At 39.1% G+C, this 19,778-nt stretch overlaps 1 protein-coding gene across 1 annotated transcript; it reads right to left on the bottom strand.

The window, feature by feature from the left end:
* Positions 1–297: 297 nt before the first annotated feature.
* On the bottom strand, positions 298–5,086 carry LOC105049971 (rhamnogalacturonan I rhamnosyltransferase 1). Its single transcript, XM_010929809.4, has 9 exons — positions 4,727–5,086; positions 4,133–4,534; positions 3,114–3,181; positions 2,898–2,986; positions 2,567–2,732; positions 2,187–2,476; positions 1,844–2,048; positions 1,589–1,746; positions 298–1,093 (listed from the first exon to the last, which is right to left on the bottom strand). Exons 2-9 carry the CDS (start codon positions 4,473–4,475, stop codon positions 850–852), a joined length of 1,563 nt encoding a protein of 520 aa, XP_010928111.1. The 5' UTR covers positions 4,476–4,534; positions 4,727–5,086; the 3' UTR covers positions 298–849.
* Between the last annotated feature and the right edge of the window lie 14,692 nt (positions 5,087–19,778).

Genomic DNA, 19,778 nt, shown 5'->3' with positions numbered 1-19,778 from the left:
ATCTAACACAGTACCACCCACCATGCAAGATTTATTTTATGAAGCATTAATCAACAAACAGATGACCAGAATAAAAAGATTCCCCGTTTACATGTACAACCCAATCCACGAGAGTGGGACCTTCCTACTTATTATAATTACTCTTTCTCATCGAGCTAACGAAGATGTCACTGTAGGGTATGTGTCTAGAGAATGCCACAGCGGATTATTATATGATCTGTTTCACATGTGTACTCAAATCTTGCTGCTGAAAAAAGTTCAAGATATGCCAAGCGTACATGCAGGATTGCACAAAAATGTTAGAAAGGTAGTCAACAAACAATTAATTAACAAGACTTGAATCAGCTTATGAATGATGTGAAGACATTTAAAATTCTCCTGAAGAGGAATATAGATTGGAGCCAAAACACAAAACAAGAGACTGAGAAAAGAAAGCTGAGAGACTTGAATGACAAAATTCTCAGAGACGGAGTGCGAATGACCTTCCACCAAAACACCCTGAATCCAGATAAGTAACTGACATTTCTCTTTTTCTCAATCTGTGTTGTACATGCAGCTGGTATTTCCCTGCAATTGGCCGGCCATCTGTCTCTCTCACCCTCTATACAAGAATCAGCTTTTTATTTGACAAATATAAATAAAGCTATTTCATCTTATAACTGTGTATTTAGCAGCTGCATCAGAAAAGCAACTCCAACGCATGCCGACCTCCTCTAACCCCCTCCTCTGAAACAAATCCTTCTCCACTTCAATCGGTTGGATCCAATGGGGACCTCTTTTGGAAGGGATGAAAATTTACTGCATTTGTGAGAAAGAATAGCAACGTAGGGCTAGTATCATGACAACAATTCACAAACTCCATCGCTCATCAGGCTGACGCAGGCACTCTTGGGGATTGGCGAAGAAGTAGTCCTCTTCCTTGGGTCTATTGGGAATCACAACCCTCCTTGCAGGCTTTCCCATCCGGTTAACATGGGTAGCCTTAACTGACGAGGAGAACTCATCCCAACCCAAAGAACCGTTACTGTACAGGTCTATCAGCTCAACTAGGAGCTTGCGATCCAATAGGATTGTCTTCCTGAAGCCCAAGAATCTGAAACATCATACCATGAAAGAAATCCTGTAAGATAGATATGTCTTCGGTTTCAAGAAGAAAAAGATACATGCTAGAACATGCTCCTGTTTACTATAATTATCTAAGTTTCTTTGATTAGTCTTTTTTTCTTTTTGAAGGAAAGTTTCTTTGATCAGTCAATTAAAACTGCAGGCACAAAAGCATCCAATGTGAACAAAAACATACTTACACGAGGATACAACGCTCTCAACTTCTAGTAGATACAAAAGGATAGGGGTCATTAAGCAGCTAAGCAAAAGCTTTTTTTTTTTTTAAATACAAATTGAAGAAAACTAGTAATGACATGAAGTTTCCGGTTAGAAATTCAATTTGTGAGATAATTATTCATTATCAATGTAAGTTGGACAACATAGACTTGGAACGAGTCAAAGCTAACACCAGCCATGCAAAGCTTATCGTGATGTTACTAGGATGTAATAATGCAGACATACATAAGGATATGGAAAACAATACCTGCGATGACCTTCGACAACCTTGGCCATGTTACCATCATAAGTAGGAACAAAGACATCACTCTCTAAAGAAACCAAGTAATCTAATGCTGCCATCTGTGATGAGTGGTTCTGGAAAAACCTAAGATCCGAAGGTTCCAACAGCGTTTCCTTTCTCACCTATTTCCCAATGTTTAGACAATATAAATATATGCAAAGAATGACAGATATTGCACTTAATTAACTATTAAAGGTAAAAACTGGTGCAGGTACTGACCACATTTGGATAGGCTGCCGTAAGGGCAGCCATTCTCCTTTTTCCACCATATATTTCTCCTGCTGCAATGTATATGGGGATGCTCTGATCAAAATCCAACGCCCTCAAAACAAGAGCGGTCTCCTCTGGTGTCAAAGGACAGAGACCATCTTTCCTTTTCAGGTCAGAGTTGATAACTTTCTCTTTCCACCAAGGATACGCATATCTGTAAATCAAAGCACAAGTTACTCATGCATAAATGATTTGATGCTTTCGAATTCAGATAGTAAAAAACTTAAAAATTTAAATATTATCAAAAAATGGGCAAAGATGAATAATGAAAATCAAACGAAAGAGAAAATACCTCATTCTTGTCAACTCATCTGCCTCTTCTTCAGTACAACCCTGAGTACAGCCTGAGAAAGCTAACATGTCCATTTCATATCGTAAATGTAGTACCAGAAACGGACCATTCTGTCGCAGCATTCTAATCACTCGTCTACCTAGCTCTTCAATTTGAGAGGTAAATCTCAGAGCAGCATAATTTACTCGACAACGCAATTTCTGAATCTCTAAAGGCAGGCCATTATTAGCAAGCCGGGCATCAGTTTTATTCAAATGCACTATCTTGTGCTTCTGTATCAAAGGAAGAATCTGCATGCAAAATAAGGATAACTATAAGACTCTTCTTTGAAATTGCCAAAAAGATATTATCTCTATCATGAAATAATGAGGAAAATTTACCTGCTTTTGGTAATAAGAAATATCAGACCAACTAACAGGTGGCATAGAATATACCATTCCTAGCTCTGCCCTTTTTTTCAGCCTAGGGGGTAGTTCTTTCAATATCCGAACCTCGTCTCTCAATGAGGTAATAAAGTGATCCACATCAAATATGTCTTGAAACTCACTGCCATATCAACAAAGTTTATATAATTGGTAAAATATATGACAGAATAGTCATAAAGAAGGTGAAGAAAGTTCAATGACAACTAATTGTATCAACTCTAAAATTAAACCATGGAAAAATGTAAGCTGATTTCTTCGATATTTCTAGAGAAAAAGACAGCCTCACCTAGGATCAGCCCAGAATGATGTTTTATCCAACTCTGGTACAATGAGTGTAACATTCAAGTATCTAGCAATAGCAACCATATCACAAATCTGAAACGAAGAGTCGCAATATCAGAACCTATGAAAAAGACTATCCAGGAAACTGTGTAGTTGGAATTCACAGAAAATAATTTAATAGCATTTAAAATAGAACATAGTAAAGGAAATGATTGCTTACTGCAGCTCGCATCTGATTAAGCCCACCATTGCATGAGACCATTAGATAACCATTGTTCTTATATATTCCTATATATGAGAAAAAAAGAACGTCACGATGATTTCAGCTGAAGCAGCATTGATATCAACCATTATGCAACAAAGTACTGTCACAAAATAAAATTATATAACCGCTACAAGACAAGCTCAATTGTGTGAATTAGAGTGGTGACCAGTGAAGAGGTCCCACAAGCATAAGATGCATGAAGCAGAGACCCGGGGCATGGTGAAGTCATGAGTGAAAGAGAAAATGCATTAGAGAAATGCTAAGAGCTTCCCCTATATGATAAGGAAAAAGAACTAATCAAATGGTTAGGGCTTCTGCAACCCAAGTGAATAAAAGGCTTAAAGACAGGTTGGTGGGTCAAGAAAGAAGGGTAAGACCAAAAGGACTTGGAAAGGGGCAGGAACAGATCAATCAAAGGAACCTTCTAATACGGAGAATGCCCTAGGATAGAAAACAAAGAAATAAACAGGATGCAGAGAGCCAACCACGAATTGATGGATAAGGCTTGCTCTTTCTATTGAGAAAAATCATTAAAAGTCATAAAATTCTCAACCAGACAGCACAAGATACGAGCACAACTTCTTTGAATTTTCTTAGAAACTAGGCAACCATTGCAAACCAAATAGAGGACTTGGAGAACCCTCGTCAACAAATCCTAGCTGGCTGACAAGAAAGAAACAATAGCCAACAACTGCAATAATTTCTAACAGACAATAAAATTATAATCTTGGTATAAGAAAAGCAAGCATAACCTAAAAGACAAAGAAACAAATTCAGAATATATATTCCACTGAAAGCCTGGGAATCTAAAAATCATTGCTCGCCTAACGATACTGAAAATAGGGGATATGACACAAGCCTAGAATTGCAAATATATACCAACTAACGAATAACATATTAATTCTATTTAAAAAAAAAAAAAAACAACAAGAATTGAGAAAATGAGGGGATTTTCTGTTGAACGAAAAACTCACTTTTGGGCGGAAGAGCGATCTTCTCAACGACCGAAGAGGGTTTCACCGAAACAGGCGAATAGGAGGGGGTGAAGCAAGAAGGCCAACCCTTGAGAACCCTCGGCCCCCACATCTCCCCCAGTGCCATGAGCTGGACCACGCACGTCCACAGAAGCACGGTGGTCGTCACCCGGATCATCCAAAGCTTCATCCGAGACCTCGACACCGTCGAGCCCCTGAGCTTGTCCACCTTCACCTCGCCGCCGCCGGCCTTCAGGCCCACTTGTCGCTCCCCGGCGTACTCAGATCCCATCGACTTCTCCAACCGGCACATCCTCGGGAGCCACAGAGCTTTGCCCCCCATACATAAGAACCTAACACCAATCCCCTCCCACGCGACCCATCAATGCCTCGGGAGGATCTCTGAAGCAAAAAAAAAAGACAAACTTTACACGCCAAATCAACAAAATGAAACAAATAAATCTCCTCGACAGCACTCAATGCAGCATCGCAGGGCGAATTAGAACCCTTGAAAACGCTGGAACCCGTCAAGAAACCCCTAAAACTCCAGATTTCTTTACAAAAAAAGGGAAAAAGACGAGGCACCAAACTCACAATTTTCTCGCTCAGACACCGATTCCCACAATCGAAACCAGCGAAAATTGCCAAAGAAAATTTCAGCTTTTTAGCTCTTTAGGTACCATTCATCAATCCCGCTCCGATGGCGGATAAATCCAGATCGCCCACCTGATCCCCTTCCGCAAATGGCCAAAAACCGTCGTTTTTTCCCACGAGAAAGGACCGAACCCGTCGCTCCGTCAGGCGATCGAGATCTAGGAGCCTGGATATGTGGATCCCGGGCAAGAATCCGTCTCAAATATTTGCCGAAATCAGGGCTCGCTGGGCGTCCAGAAATACAACACGAAATCCCCTTCCAAAGAGGAGAGCTGGTGCTCGCCTCCTTCGTCGGTGGCGTATATACCAGACTGGTCCGTACTAACGGATACGCTTAACCGCGGGTTAAATGCTAACCTTCGGTAGGCCGTCGTGGCACACACGAATTTTACACCCAATTCGTGTGTACCAGCACAGCACACCACGTCAACCTCTCCAGTGGCCCACCGCCCTATCCACGACAAGAGGATGCCACGTGGCAGGACTAAGGACACCGACAGTGCTCCGCTCGAATAATTGGGCACGCGGAAGCGGGTCGATGTGATGGACGGCTGGGATCGCGCGGCGAGGATTTAATTCTGGTGCTGGGAGGGGCGGCGGCGGCGGTTTCGTGACGACCGGCACGGCACCATTCGCCGCTCCGTTCGAGACTCGTGAGGGCGCCGGGAGCTGTCGGTCTCGCCGTTAGTTGGCCTGGCCGTGCCAGAACGGTCGACGATTCTCCCCCGGATGTCGTCGCAGCCTCAAAGGATGTCGGTTTTCTTTAATAAACTTTAATTTTTTTTTTAATAGAACAGAAGAATCATACGGAGTACCAATATAAAATCACCAAACGAACAAAAAATATATAAAACCAATCCGCGAAATATCACCAGAATGCTCCAAGGAAGCCACCCAATTTATAGCTCATCCATGATAGGTATTAACGGTCCGGAATACAGTGTATTCCTAATAATTATCCTCGAAACAGCTAGCAAAAAAAGGGATCCATCTGGACTTGCCTAAATTTTAAATATTTATGCAATAAATTTTTTTTATTTTTTATAATTCGACCCCATTTTTATATGGTTCCTACAAGCGACACACATAAATAGAACGGACATATCAATATGTTAAATACCTGAAATTTTTTATGCTGGCCATCGAATCCAATCTACTTGGAAGGGCGATTAAGATTCTATATAAAAAGAAAGATCATGGATTTGGCCAAAAAAAAAAAAAATCCACCAAATTATTCATATTCCATAGATTGTTGTTTCTTTTTATTCTTTCCCAAAGTTATACATATGTAAATATTTGATTTGGCTCCTAAATCTTACTTAAAAATGAATTACGATCTAAACAAATATACATCCAATATTTAATAGATATATGCCTTAATATTTAATGAATGCGTATCCTGCTTCAAAAATTATGTACGTGTCTCATTTTTAGAACTGGATGCAATAGTCATCCAAAACCTACTAAATATGTATCTTTTGTAAAATTACTAAATTTACTTCTTTTTTTGGTAAATAACTAAATAGGTTTTTTATGCAAATTTGACAATAAAAAATGATTTTATTATGAAATTAAGGAAAGTGATAAGCCAACTGCCTTTTCTGATAAACAATGGAAGTAGATACAGAGAATTGAGACATGGTGAAAAAAGGGTGGCTGGTTGGTGGGACCTTGAATTGGAGAGCCATGGGCCCATGGCCATCATGTGGGGCCCAAGGAAAGAGGTGGGGCCCAGTTCCGGTCCGACGGTGGTGACTGGGACATACGGTAGTGACTAAAGGCACGGAAATGGGACGCGACCAAACACGGCAGATTCCTGAATGGAGCGTGATCTCGACGTTTCCCGTGCCAGGAACCGTTGGATCTTCTAGCGATTCATGTGATCAATATGTGTTGGGGACCACAGATTGAAGGGTCCAGATTGCAAATTGGAATTGTCCGCACGAGACAACGACTACTCGTCGTGGGTCAATTGTTAGCGCATTCCGTCGCTGAAATAACGCCGAATTGGGCTCGTAAAAGCTCTACTTCTGCCAAACGGGTTTTTCTTTCTTTTTTTTGTTTTTTTTGTTTTTTTTTTTGTAAACAAATGCTTCATCTGGTCACACCTGATTATTTTTAGAATAACTATTTAAAGTAAAAGATTGAATAATTTGATGTTTGGTGATGGGATAGTATTCTCTCTCGGTATAATCTGAGGTTGTTGAGATTGGCAGGCATCGACTTGAGCACCTCGGCTATAGATGAGATGGAAGTTCCACCCCAATATGATAGGGATGCTTCCGAAAGGTCGTTATATCCATCCAGTCACCGCGGGATAGATATGGCACACAAAACTATCAAAGAGCCTGCTTAACTCGATAGCCAAACCACAGTCTACTTGAACCATGTTTAAACATGAGATGAGATCATCATTGGCGTGATTCACGCAATTCCCCTGGTAATAACCATTGCCCATCACAGAAACGGCCTTGGATATCGCTCTATACATAGAGGGGAAAAAAGGACTCTAGCTAAGTCTCTCGAAACACCAATTCGAGCCCCTCTTACTCTTAACACTCTTCTATTATTTTCTGATCATTGACTGATTTGAACGTCGGAAGATCCCGTTGAAATAATTTTCTGCTAGAGACTTACTTTGTATGTCTATATCTTATTTTCTGGAGTTTGCCTCATTGTGAAAACCAACCCTCTCATATTACTTCAACCTTATCCTTAGCCCGTGGATCGGCAACAACAGATTGGTGCTCACAAAGGGGTCCACAGTCCAATTCAGAAGAAAGTTCACCATGAGATCGTGTATGGGAGCATCTAATGCTTCGCATCACTCTAATGGTGCCTTACCGAAATCTACCACACTAGAATCAAACAAGGCGCCATCTCTACCTCAACAAGTGCTGGCAATTATCCTCGAGCAGTTCAATCTATTTGTCTAAGAAGTATAAAATTTAGCCGTTACGATCCAAAGAATGCAGCAGATGGCTATTACTCAACCACCTCCTAGTGTTCTATAATAGGCTCCAACTGAGCCTCCAGGTCATCTCTCTCTTCCCTACAGCTTGGGGTGGGAGCAACCAAGCTAGCATAGTTGATCGAGGAGATTTAAGTGTGGAGCCAGAGGTGCTCTCCAACTCTGCAATCGGGGAATGACTCTATCACAAGACATTCCCCACCTTAGTGTCCAGATCATCACACCATCAGAAACGATGATATAGATCGGAAGTTTTAGGAGATGCATTGATGAATTGAAGCACTTTGAGGCTAAACTCAACCCCAGAATGGTGATAACCTTGTCTGATTCAAACCAAAGAAGAGTCCAATCTTTGCACAATGATGTAGTTGTAGTGTCCTTAACAATCATAAATTACAATATACATCTTATCTTAGTAGATAATGAAAGTTCAATCGATATTTTATTTTATGATGCTTTTTTGAGAATGTGATTGCCGCAAGATTGGCTAAAGAGTCTTGATTCACCCATTATGAATTTTTCTGGGGATGCAGTTCTCATGGAGAGAGTCATAACCTTATCAATGATAGAAGATCGGAAACTGCAATAGTTGACTATGCAACTCAGCTTCCTAATTGTGAAGATCTCGTCAACCTACAATGCTATATTAGACCAGCTAGGACTAAATGGCTCTGAGCTAATGTATCCACTTACCAATTGTTAATGAGATTTTCAATGAAAAATGGGGTCGAGAAGGTGTGCAAAAAACAGACCTGATAAGGTAATGCTATATGGCAACCCTCTAAGGAAAGAATCTTACAAAGGCCCTATCTATTGAATGACATGAGGTATGAGATGAGTTGAAAAAATAATAAGAAAAATCGGCCAAAGATCTTATCTCAATACCTCTTGAAGAAGGTGACCCAATCAGAATCATCTAGATCGGCTCACACCTAGATGGGACAACTCAGCAGCAACTCACCTATTAGGAATTACTTGAAGAGTTATATAGATGCTAATCAACTAACCTACCAGTTGTATAACCTACCAATTGTAAGCAATCACAAGTGATAATTTATAAATAGTAAATACAAGTTCATCTAACATTTAAAAGTGTTGTACATGATAGCTTTAGAATTTTAACAATCAAAAACACCCTCAATAATTGGTGTTACTTTAAAAATTTTAGTCGCTTTTTTTTTTCAGAAAATAGTCATGTAACAGTGAATAAGAATAATTATTCGTGATATACCTCAGATCCAACCTTTATTAACATCATCTGGACCGCCCAGTAGTAGCTCTCCATGTGGTCTCCATTAAAAATATATCAAGTCATTTAATTTTTTTCTAATCGATGATAATTAGAGCTTAGCCACTGATCGTGCATAATTCAACCTCACAATGTGAGAACAGGATCCTCTGCAGTATTCAAAAAGTACTATAGGATGCTGTGCATATTTTTCGACGTCCATCAAAAGATAAGTAGTTATGTGATATTTATCTAAACTGTTCAAATACTTCTAGAATTTATTCATTCTTATTTTTTTAATATTTTAATGCATATGCATTAACGATGTTTTTGATGGACATCTCCAGAGCATACAAACACTTCGTGGTACTTTTTAAATACTACAGAAGATCCGTTTCTCACAACATATGTAACGTATGGACGATCACCAAGCGGTTCAGACACACACCCATCTTGTTCGGTAACAAACACCAACCATCATCCTATATAAATAACATCCAGAAGATCGCTAGGCACTCTCTCTCATGCACTCAATGACCCTGTTATTCTTACTCAAATATCTGTAGTTTCCCTCTCCGCCGAACTTTAGCATCAGATGGTCCCTAACATTGGCAATTCTTCAGTGTGGACTTTCTTTCTTATTTTCAGCTTGGACAATTAACGTCAACTTCTTCTTCCAAGCATAGCCACCATGGACCCCTCTTATTAGCTCATCTCTTCAGCTCGGAGCTTATCTGTTATTTTTAAGCTCGGCGCTCGGATTTTACCAAAGGGTAGTGACACCATCTCTAACGTTCGAGAGTGGTGGACCCAAATGGACCGGGCCATCTCTTGCGGGGTCATTGCGTTTCTTGTGAGGCAGGGGACCCCATCCACACACACACCCACACAGAGACAGGGGGACGACCGTAAGGTGGTCCGCCAACGTCGGGCGAAGAAGTTCACATGCGGTAACGCGCGAGGCTTACAGACAAAAGATGTGGACGACGACTCCCTTTCATCTATACATCCCCTTTGGCGCGATTCCACAGTTACCAATCCGTCTCTCTCTCTCTCTCTCTCTCTCTGGGTTTGACTCAGCTCCAAGTGGGTGGATGGGCACCAATCAAGGTCTCGTCTATCACTCTTTTTTTGGTAATTCCTTTCGATTGAGGATGATCACATCATATAGATTATTTTATTAAATGCACAGCATCGATCTGAAATTATTTGGATCACATGGCAGCGGATCCTAGCCAATTAAATTCTACCACGGGCTCTTATTGTTCGCACCTGAATTTGGTCTTGTTTGACCATGCTGATGACTTAGATGCTCAAGATAAATCGTGTGTAGGGTCTTTTTCAAAAAAATTACTTATCACAGCATAAAAAATTCTGAATAAAGAGAGATTTAAACACACCTGAATTGATCTTTACTAAGATCTGATCATAGCTTGATTTGATGATAAAAATCCCATACTAACGATCTAATTCAGTTTGATGTAATCTTTTATTTTTGGCTGATATATAAAAAAATTATATGACTTAGAGACATTCTAGCTCATAAATCAAGCGATTAGTTTAAACAATATGAAATAATTTGACCATTTAATTCATGAGCTAGAAGTCTCCAACTTACATATTTTACAGTGCATATGAGCAACTTAAAGATGGTAAATTATATTCAATCGCTCAGACTATCAAAGCTGATGTCCATTTTATGATCTATCTTACGGATGGAAAATCCATGAGAATATTAGTTGTTTGGTCCAACGTATGGCGCCAATAGTTCCTTTCCTTGTCCTACCCTTTACCAAGTGTACCTCAAATTCTCTCTTCTGGCTTTGACCCAACCAATATTAGTGGATAGGTTTCAAGATCTCAATGGTTTCATTCGTAATTATCCATTTAGTCTTTCCATTCCATGTCCAACTATATCTTTCACATGCACTTCATACTTTTATTATCATAATAACCTTTAAAGAGAGTAAACAAAGGAGAAAAACTCCTCATGTATTATAATTGACCTATTGCAAACGATTGCCAATACATCGCTCAATGCCCATACCAAGGACCACCATTTATTCAGTAGAGGGGTGTGATAGCGCCTAGCTCACTACATAGTTTTAAACCTTAAAATTATCAGGTTATCATTGAATCACAAACAAGTTTCAATCATCACAAGGTAATTACAGCAGTAAACAAGGGAAGCTGGAGCAAGCCAACTTGATAGTAACAGTGAACCAAGCAATAGCCTAGTGGTAATACCTCTCGTCCAAGTGGATGACATGTAAGGTTCAAAACTAACGAGGCATTTATGAAAATAAATGGCAAACAAAGCCAAGCTCGAACCTAACAGAGTAGTTTGAAGCTTACTCGCAACAATTCATCATCCCATTCCTTTCACGCAATCTCATAACCCTCTGTCTTCGTTTTAGCACATTAGTTGTTTGATTGATAACCCTGAACATAAGGGCTCTAAAATACGCTTCCATCATTTCTTATTGGAATTTTAACATATAAGATGCCAATTTAGAATTGGTTTGGACATACGATACAGCTAAGTTGTCATCATATACATATGATAGTTTAAAATATACATGAAACAAGAATATTTTATAGCATCTATGAGAATTATATCTGAAAAATATATCACCATAGAATTGAATAGCAAGTTTGCTTTGCACAACCTACAAGGTTATTAGGTTTTACGACGAGCTTGACTACCAAACATTTGGTCAAGCTTACCAAGAGGACTTGAGTAGCTGCTTGGTTCCTTAATGGATTCGCCTCAAAAAATTAAGAAAAAAAAAGGCTAAATTCAAATTAAAATTGAACAGTAACCATTGCCGTGCACAGAATCATCTCATCAGATGTTCCATTCACTTGATAAGAATACCCCACATCTGGATTCTTATTAACATATCATTGCCGTTTGATCAATCAACTTGGATGAATTGGCCAACATGCTCTCATGACATGTCTTGTTGCACCCACCCAAATCATTGGATGCCTGCATGATGATTGGATTTTCTTGGCTACAAGACATGGTTAACAATTTCCAATCCTTGTCCTGCTCATATGATATTTTGAATCTACATGTAATATTATGAATATTCTAAGAAAACATAATTGAGTTGAATACAAACAAGCTAGACATCGCTCAAGCAGCCGAATAATAAAATAAGAAGCCAACCGCCGGCGTCGGCGGTGGGACAGTTTCTGTTGGTAGCGCATATATATATATATATATATATATATATATATATATATATACTTTGTGAATTAGAGGATTACAGTTCGAAGTCAAGTCTAATATTTGTATTCTTGGAACGTCTTATTGCAATCAATCCATCTTTAGAAGAGAACAAAAAGAAGAACCAGTGTAAACAGGAGTAGAAAGAAGGTACAGCAAGGCATCTGTTGTCGTTTCTCGTGTTTCTCAGCATTGATCAAGGGATTTGATGTGAGGAAATTAACACGCACAGGGGTCTGGACTCACCAAATCTGGTGCATTCACACTGAATGCACTTTGTTCCACAAGTATTTAACGGTTTGCAGATCCATAGAGATGGCTTCAATGGACCATCTTCCTAATAGCGACCCATGCTGTTCATTAATTGACAGTGAATGGAAGAAGGCTAACTTGGATTGAGATCATGGCTTGATATTAAATGTGGGGAGTACAAGGACCAAAAACAAGGTACGTCTCCTCACCTCAACCACCATTTCACGTTTCTAGGAGACCACTCTTGTCTACCTAAAGCTGTCTGAGCTTGGAAACTTACACCACCTCAGAAGTTCATTATCATGCTGAGAACAAACTAGCAGTCACCACCAAACTCATGAATCACACCTTGATTCATAAAATTTGACCATATATGACTAAAATAAAATGATGTAAAATGAATTTGATTCAGTTGTGAAATGCATGTGATAGTCTAAGAAATTTTTGATGGATGACTATGACACTGTCCATTATTGGTTACTTGATTCACAGACTTGACAAAATATTTTATGGACAAATTAATCTCATCGACCAGAGTTTTTTGGAATTAAATTCTCCTATTCAAGTGAATTTATAAATAAACTTCGACTTCTATCGGATAACTGATATATCTGTCAGAAACATTAAATAGAGAGCTAAAAGGAACGCAATAAGAAAAGAACACAGCGAGCTCGTCAGGTTAATGACCACATGCATGCCCTCTTAAATAACTCAATTGTGTTTATATTTTTCTAAAAGAGGATCTAGAAAGCATGATGATTTATCATTCATATGACATAGAACCAGATCTAAAATACCAGACGGTGGCTAAGGGCTGCACTCTGGAGTATGTTCTACAGAGAATGGATGGATAAAGTTTAGTTTCTTACAAGAATATCCAAGCATAGCTGCTACTCATCTTATGCTAATTATATGAGACTGCTAGAAGTAGCTGAGTAACAGAATTTTGATACAGCAAGTAACCAGAACTTACTGCACATTTTATAATGCAATAAGACAAAGAAGCCAATTCTCAGTTCTCACAGTTTTATCGGAAAAAGAACCATAGTGCTGGCATTATAGGACAGACAATAACTATCACGCTCCTGACCCGAGATTATGAATCGAGAGTCATGACAACCGCCGCATACTTATGAAGAACTCTCTCCATAAGCATGCAAGGCATCTCATCACGATATCAATGCATCGCAGCGGAATAAATTCAAATAATTATTATTCAACTTTAATTCAAATAATTAAATCAAATGTCTTACATCCAATAAAATCTTTCGCTAAAACAATAAAAACAATAGATCTAAGTTTAATGAAATTGACAATGCTAAAATCTCGCCTCTAAAAGCTCTGTCCCAATATTTCTTCCCACGCTCAAAATTAATTATCTGAATCTAAAAAAATAGAAAGAAAGGTAATGAGCTAGACAGCCCAGTAAGTAACAAGTATCTCTACCAGATATTTCAGATATTATATAATTTTCAAGAATAATGCTGCAAATAAACATAAAAGTATATTTCATGTTGATTTAATGCAAATCCAATAATTTTAAATATTCACATATAATATAATTTTAAATCCGATTCGATTCAAAACACTCGTAACTCAACAGCCTTGACTATGACCAACGTTTAATCCCCATTGGCGGGGTCCACAGAATACCAGCGCACAACCCCCACTGGTAGGGTCCACAAATACCAGCGCACAACCTCCACTGGCAGGGTCCACAAATACCAGCGCACAACCCCCACTGGCAGGGTCCACTGAATACCAACGTATAATCCCCATTGGCGGGGCCCACTGAAACATAGTTAAGCTAAGAGCATAAATTCGATCTATATCAAAACACTTTGTATCATAATATATCATAAATATTTCACTGAACATGTGCACAAATTGACATACCATAATATGTTAAAAGCACTTTTCTTTCAAAACATAATTTCATAAATCATACATAATTTCAGAGAATAAATATTTATTTTCAGAATAAATATGGAATATCTCGAAAAGATGTTTCATTACTTACCTTTCACGAAGCACTGAATGAACAGATCGACTAATTTCTAGGAGATTCTTCCATGCCTATTATCCAAAATTATATTTTTACATTAATTTTAATTCAAAATTAAATCTAACAAATCCCAAAATCAAAACCTCACTTAAAATCAGATTCTTCCTTAAACTCGATCAGAATCATCAGATGAAGCCTTCCCCTACGCTAATTCTTAGAAGGATAACTTTAGAGAGAGAAATCCATCAAGAGAGAGAGAAACAAATTAGAGAGAAAAAATTCTAGAGAGAGAAAGTAGAGAGAGAAAGTCCAATTCCAGAGAGAGAAAGTCAGAGTTCAGACTGAGAGAAGAGAGAGAAGAGAGAGAAACTCTCTCTCTCATCAATTTCAATTTTTTTATTTTATTTATTTATTTATTTATTTATTTGTTCATACATATATATATATATATAAATATATATATATATTATTATTATTATTATTATTATTATTTTCTTTTCTTTTTCTCTTTTTTCTTCTTTTTCTTCCTTTTTTTTTCTCTTTTTCCTTTTTTTTTTCTTTTTTTTCTTTTTCTTCTTTTTTTCTTTTTCTTCTTTTTTCTTTTTCTTTTTTTTTCTTCTTTTCTTGGTTCTTCCCGTGCCGGAACAGGGGACCGATGTGGCCCATATTTTGCCGGGCCGTTCAGGCCATGGCCGCCGCGGTGGAGGCCGGCGGCCGACGGGGGCCACCCCCCGGTCACGGAGAAGCGTGGCCGGCGATCAATTCCGATCACCGGCGTCGGAAAATCCAAAGAAAAAAAAACTCAAAAACAGGGTCTCTTTCCCGTTCGAAAATCGGCGACTCTCGTCGCCGGCAGCCGCGCACAGAAGCATGGGAGGAAGGAGAAGAAAGAGGGGAAGAAGAGGAAAACTTACCTTGACCTCCGGTGACCTCGCCGGCGAGCAATCATGGCGAGAATCCGAACGATATCCGCGGCTTCGATTGAGAAAAACGGAGAGAAAGAGAGAGGAAGGAGGCTGATCTTCGGTCTCAAGGGGGAGGGGGTCTTCTTATAGAGGACCCTAGGACTCCGAGGGGTCCTAAGAGTCCCGATTTTCTTGGGTTTCGCCGGAGAAGAAGACTCCTATCGAGAGTCTTCTTCCCGGTTTGCTCTGTTTTTTTTTTTCTCGTTTTGGGCTTTAGTGGGCTGAGATTAGTTGGGCTGGATTTTGGGCTATCACATTCTTCACCCCTAAAAAGAAATTTCGTCCTCGAAATTTTTTCATACCTGTCACCATTGTATTGGAAGCCTATGGATTCTGTTGAGAAAGCGCATAAACTCTTCCCTGGTTTTTAGAAATCTGTCCACCACCCTTATGTTGTCCTTCATGAGTTCTTTGGCCAACCTGATTTTCAGTATTTAGTGGGCAGCTAGCAATTTTATGATCTATCTGACCACATTTGAAACAAGCACCGGTATTCCAATAGCAATCCTTGTCTGCATGATTTTTGCCACATCTGGAGCACGGCTCACCATCAATCTGTTGAGTCTTATTGTCTACTGCTCCCTTAGCTGATCTTTTAATGTTTTTATTATTCTGCCCTTGTGTATCATTTGATTGTGCTCTCTTTCTTTGCTTTCTTTCCCTTTCCATGCGTTCTTCATTGACTTCCCTTTCAATTATCAGTGCTTTGTTTACCACATCTGCATAAGTTGTCAATTCATATGGAACCATTTGTTTTCGAATCTCAGTTCTCAGTCTCATCTCAAACTTGTGAACACGTTCTTGCTCACCATCCACTAATCTCAGAGCAAATTTTGCTAACTCTGTAAATTTTGCTTCATATTCAGTCACACTCATACCCTTTTGCTTCAAATAAATAAACTCTTGCTCTTTCTGGATCCTTATACTCCGAGGAAAATACTGATCATAGAATGCAATCCGAAATCTTTCCCAAGTAAGTATTTTGCCGTCTTGTTCATGCTTGCGCTGTAGTCGCTGACACCAGTTGTATGCTTCTCCTTGTAGTAAATAAGCTGCATATCGAATCTTTTCTTCATCAAGACACTCTTGGACAGCGAAAGCCTTCTCTATCTCCATTATCCAGTTATCAGCCTCCAAAGGTTCAGTAGTCCCCTTGAAAGCTGGAGGAGCAAGCTTTTTAAATTCTGAAATATTGTTCCGTTGTACTGGTTGCTCTCCATGTTGTGGTGGTGGATGCTGATGTTGTTGTGTATCTCATTGTATCTGCTGTTGTTCAAACATTTGCTGCTGTATTTGTTGTTGCGCTTGTACCATCATGATTAGGGTCTGCATTAACTGAGCCATATCTGGTTCTTGACGTACTCTCGAAGCACTTCCATTAGGATCTACGACTCCCTCCTCCTAAGGGGTGCCACTGGTCAGATGGGGAGTGCTACCATCCTGTGGTTGTGATGTCTCTCTTGCAATTCCTTGAGTAGTTCTTGTCATTCTACGGGGAGGCATGGTAACCTTATAGTAGTAAAACCTTATTAGATTCATTTATCTATTTGTTAGGATGGGTTTATTATGATGCTCATACTTTAACGTCTCAATATTCCTAATGTTTACCCACCTACACTCATACTATGTCAAATTCTATGTGTCATAATTTATCCACTTATGCTCTGATACCATATTAATTGTCACGCCCCCGATCCGAGATTGTGAATCGAGGGTCATGGCAACCGCCGCATACTTATGAAGAACTCTCTCCATAAGCATGCAAGGCATCTCATCACGATATCAATGCATCGGAGCGGAATAAATTTAAATAATTATTATTCAACTTTAATTTAAGTAATTAAATCAAATATCTTACATCCAATAAAATCTTTCGCTAAAACAATAAAAACAATAGATCTAAATTTAATGAAATTGACAATGCTAAAATCTCGCCTCTAAAAGCTCTGTCCCAATATTTCTTCCCACGCTCAAAATTAATTATCTGAATCTGAAAAAATAGAAAGAAAGGTAATGAGCTAGACAGCCCAATAAGTAACAAGTATCTCTACCAGATATTTCAGATATTATATAATTTTCAAGAATAATGCTGTAAATAAACATAAAAGTATATTTCATGTTGATTTAATGCAAATCCAATAATTTCAAATATTCACATATAATATAATTTTAAATCCGATTCGATTCAAAACACTCGTAACTCAACAGCCTTGACTATAACCAACGTTTAACCCCCATTGGCGGAGTCCACAGAATACCAGTGCACAACCCCCACTGGTAGGGTCCACAAATACCAGCGCACAACCCCCACTGGCAGGGTCCACAAATACCAGCGCACAACCCCCACTGACAGGGTCCACTGAATACCAACGTATAATCCCCATTGGCGGGGCCCACTGAAACATAGTTAGGCTGAGAGCATAAATTCGATCTGTATCAAAACACTTTGTATCATAATATATCATAAATATTTCACTGAACATGTGCACAAATTGACATACCATAATATGTTAAAAGCACTTTTCTTTCAAAACATAATTTCATAAATCATACATAATTTCAGAGAATAAATATTTATTTTCAGAATAAATATGGAATATCTCGAAAAGATGTTTCATTACTTACCTTTCACGAAACACTGAATGAACAGATCGACTAACTTCTAGGAGATTCTTCCATGCCTATTATCCAAAATTATATTTTTACATTAATTTTAATTCAAAATTAAATCTAACAAATCCCAAAATCAAAACCTCACTTAAAATCAGATTCTTCCCTAAACTCGATCAGAATCATCAGATGAAGCCTTCCCCTACGCTAATTCTTAGAAGGATAACTTTAGAGAGAGAAATCCATCAAGAGAGAGAGAAACAAGCTAGAGAGAGAAAATTCTAGAGAGAGAAAGTAGAGAGAGAAAGTCCAATTCCAGAGAGAGAAAGTCAGGGTTCAGACTGAGAGAAGAGAGAGAAGAGAGAGAAACTCTCTCTCTCATCAATTTCAATTTTTTTATTTTATTTATTTATTTATTTATTTATTTATTTGTTCATACATACATATATATATATATATTTATTATTATTATTATTATTATTATTATTTTCTTTTCTTTTTCTCTTTTTTCTTTTTTTTTTTCTCTTTTTCCTTTTTTTTTCTTTTTTTTTTCTTTTTCTTCTTTTTTTTCTTTTTCTTCTTTTTTTTTCTTCTTTTCTTGGTTCTTCCCGTGCCGGAACAGGGGACCGATGTGGCCCATGTTTTGCCGGGCCGTTCAGGCCACGGCCGCCGCGGCGGAGGCCACCCCCCGGTCACGGAGGAGCGTGGCCGGCGATCAATTCCGATCGCCGGCGCCGAAAAATCCAAAGAAAAAAAACTCAAAAACAGGGTCTCTTTCCCGTTCGAAAATCGGCGACTCTCGTCGCCGGCAGCCGCGCACAGAAGCATGGGAGGAAGGAGAAGAAAGAAGAGAAGAAGAGGAAAACTTACCTTGACCTCCGGTGACCTCGCTGGCGAGCAATCATGGCGAAAATCCGAACGATATCCGCGGCTTCGATTGAGAAAAACGGAGAGAAAGAGAGAGGAAGGAGGCCGATCTTCGGTCTCAAGAGGGAGGGGGTCTTCTTATAGAGGATCCTAGGACTCCGAGGGGTCCTAAGAGTCCCGATTTTCTTGGGTTTCGCCGGAGAAGAAGACTCCTATCGGGAGTCTTCTTCCCGGTTTGCTTTGTTTTTTTTTTTTTTTTTTTCCTCGGTTTGGGCTTTAGTGGACTGAGATTAGTTGGGCTGGATTTTGGGCTATCACAATAACAGTCACAGCAATCCTATGCTCGTGGATGTCCAATTGAATCCTTCTTGGATTAATCAGAAAAACAACCACAGTAACATAATATAAGAGGAAAGTATGGCTGTCTTACAGAATCGGACACGTCACTGCCTTACAGCACTCCCTAGATTCCTCAAGTTCAGCTTCAAGAAATAACCAGAATGATTGCAAAAACAGAACCAAAGAACTAACTATCAATATCACAATAAAGGCAACGGAAAACTGAACAAATTGACAGACAGCAATAGATAAGAATTAGAATTATCTGCATGTAAACTCAAAGATGCATGAAAAAAGAGCAAACAAAAGATCTCAAGGTGTGGCCTGGTGGTTATAATGGAGTTAAATATGATGGATGACATTCAAAGACTCTTGTACAGGAAATATGACAGGTTTGCTTATGGATATGTAGTGCAGTACATTTGACCGCCGCACAACCCCCCCCCCCCCCCCAACCCCAACCCCAAACCACCACCACGACGACCAACACACACACAGAGAGAGAGACAGATAGATAACC

The sequence above is a fragment of the Elaeis guineensis genome, chromosome 8, assembly GCF_000442705.2.
Source record: "Elaeis guineensis isolate ETL-2024a chromosome 8, EG11, whole genome shotgun sequence".
Lineage (NCBI taxonomy): Eukaryota > Viridiplantae > Streptophyta > Magnoliopsida > Arecales > Arecaceae > Elaeis > Elaeis guineensis.
This window is presented reverse-complemented; position numbering and strand designations above follow the sequence as displayed.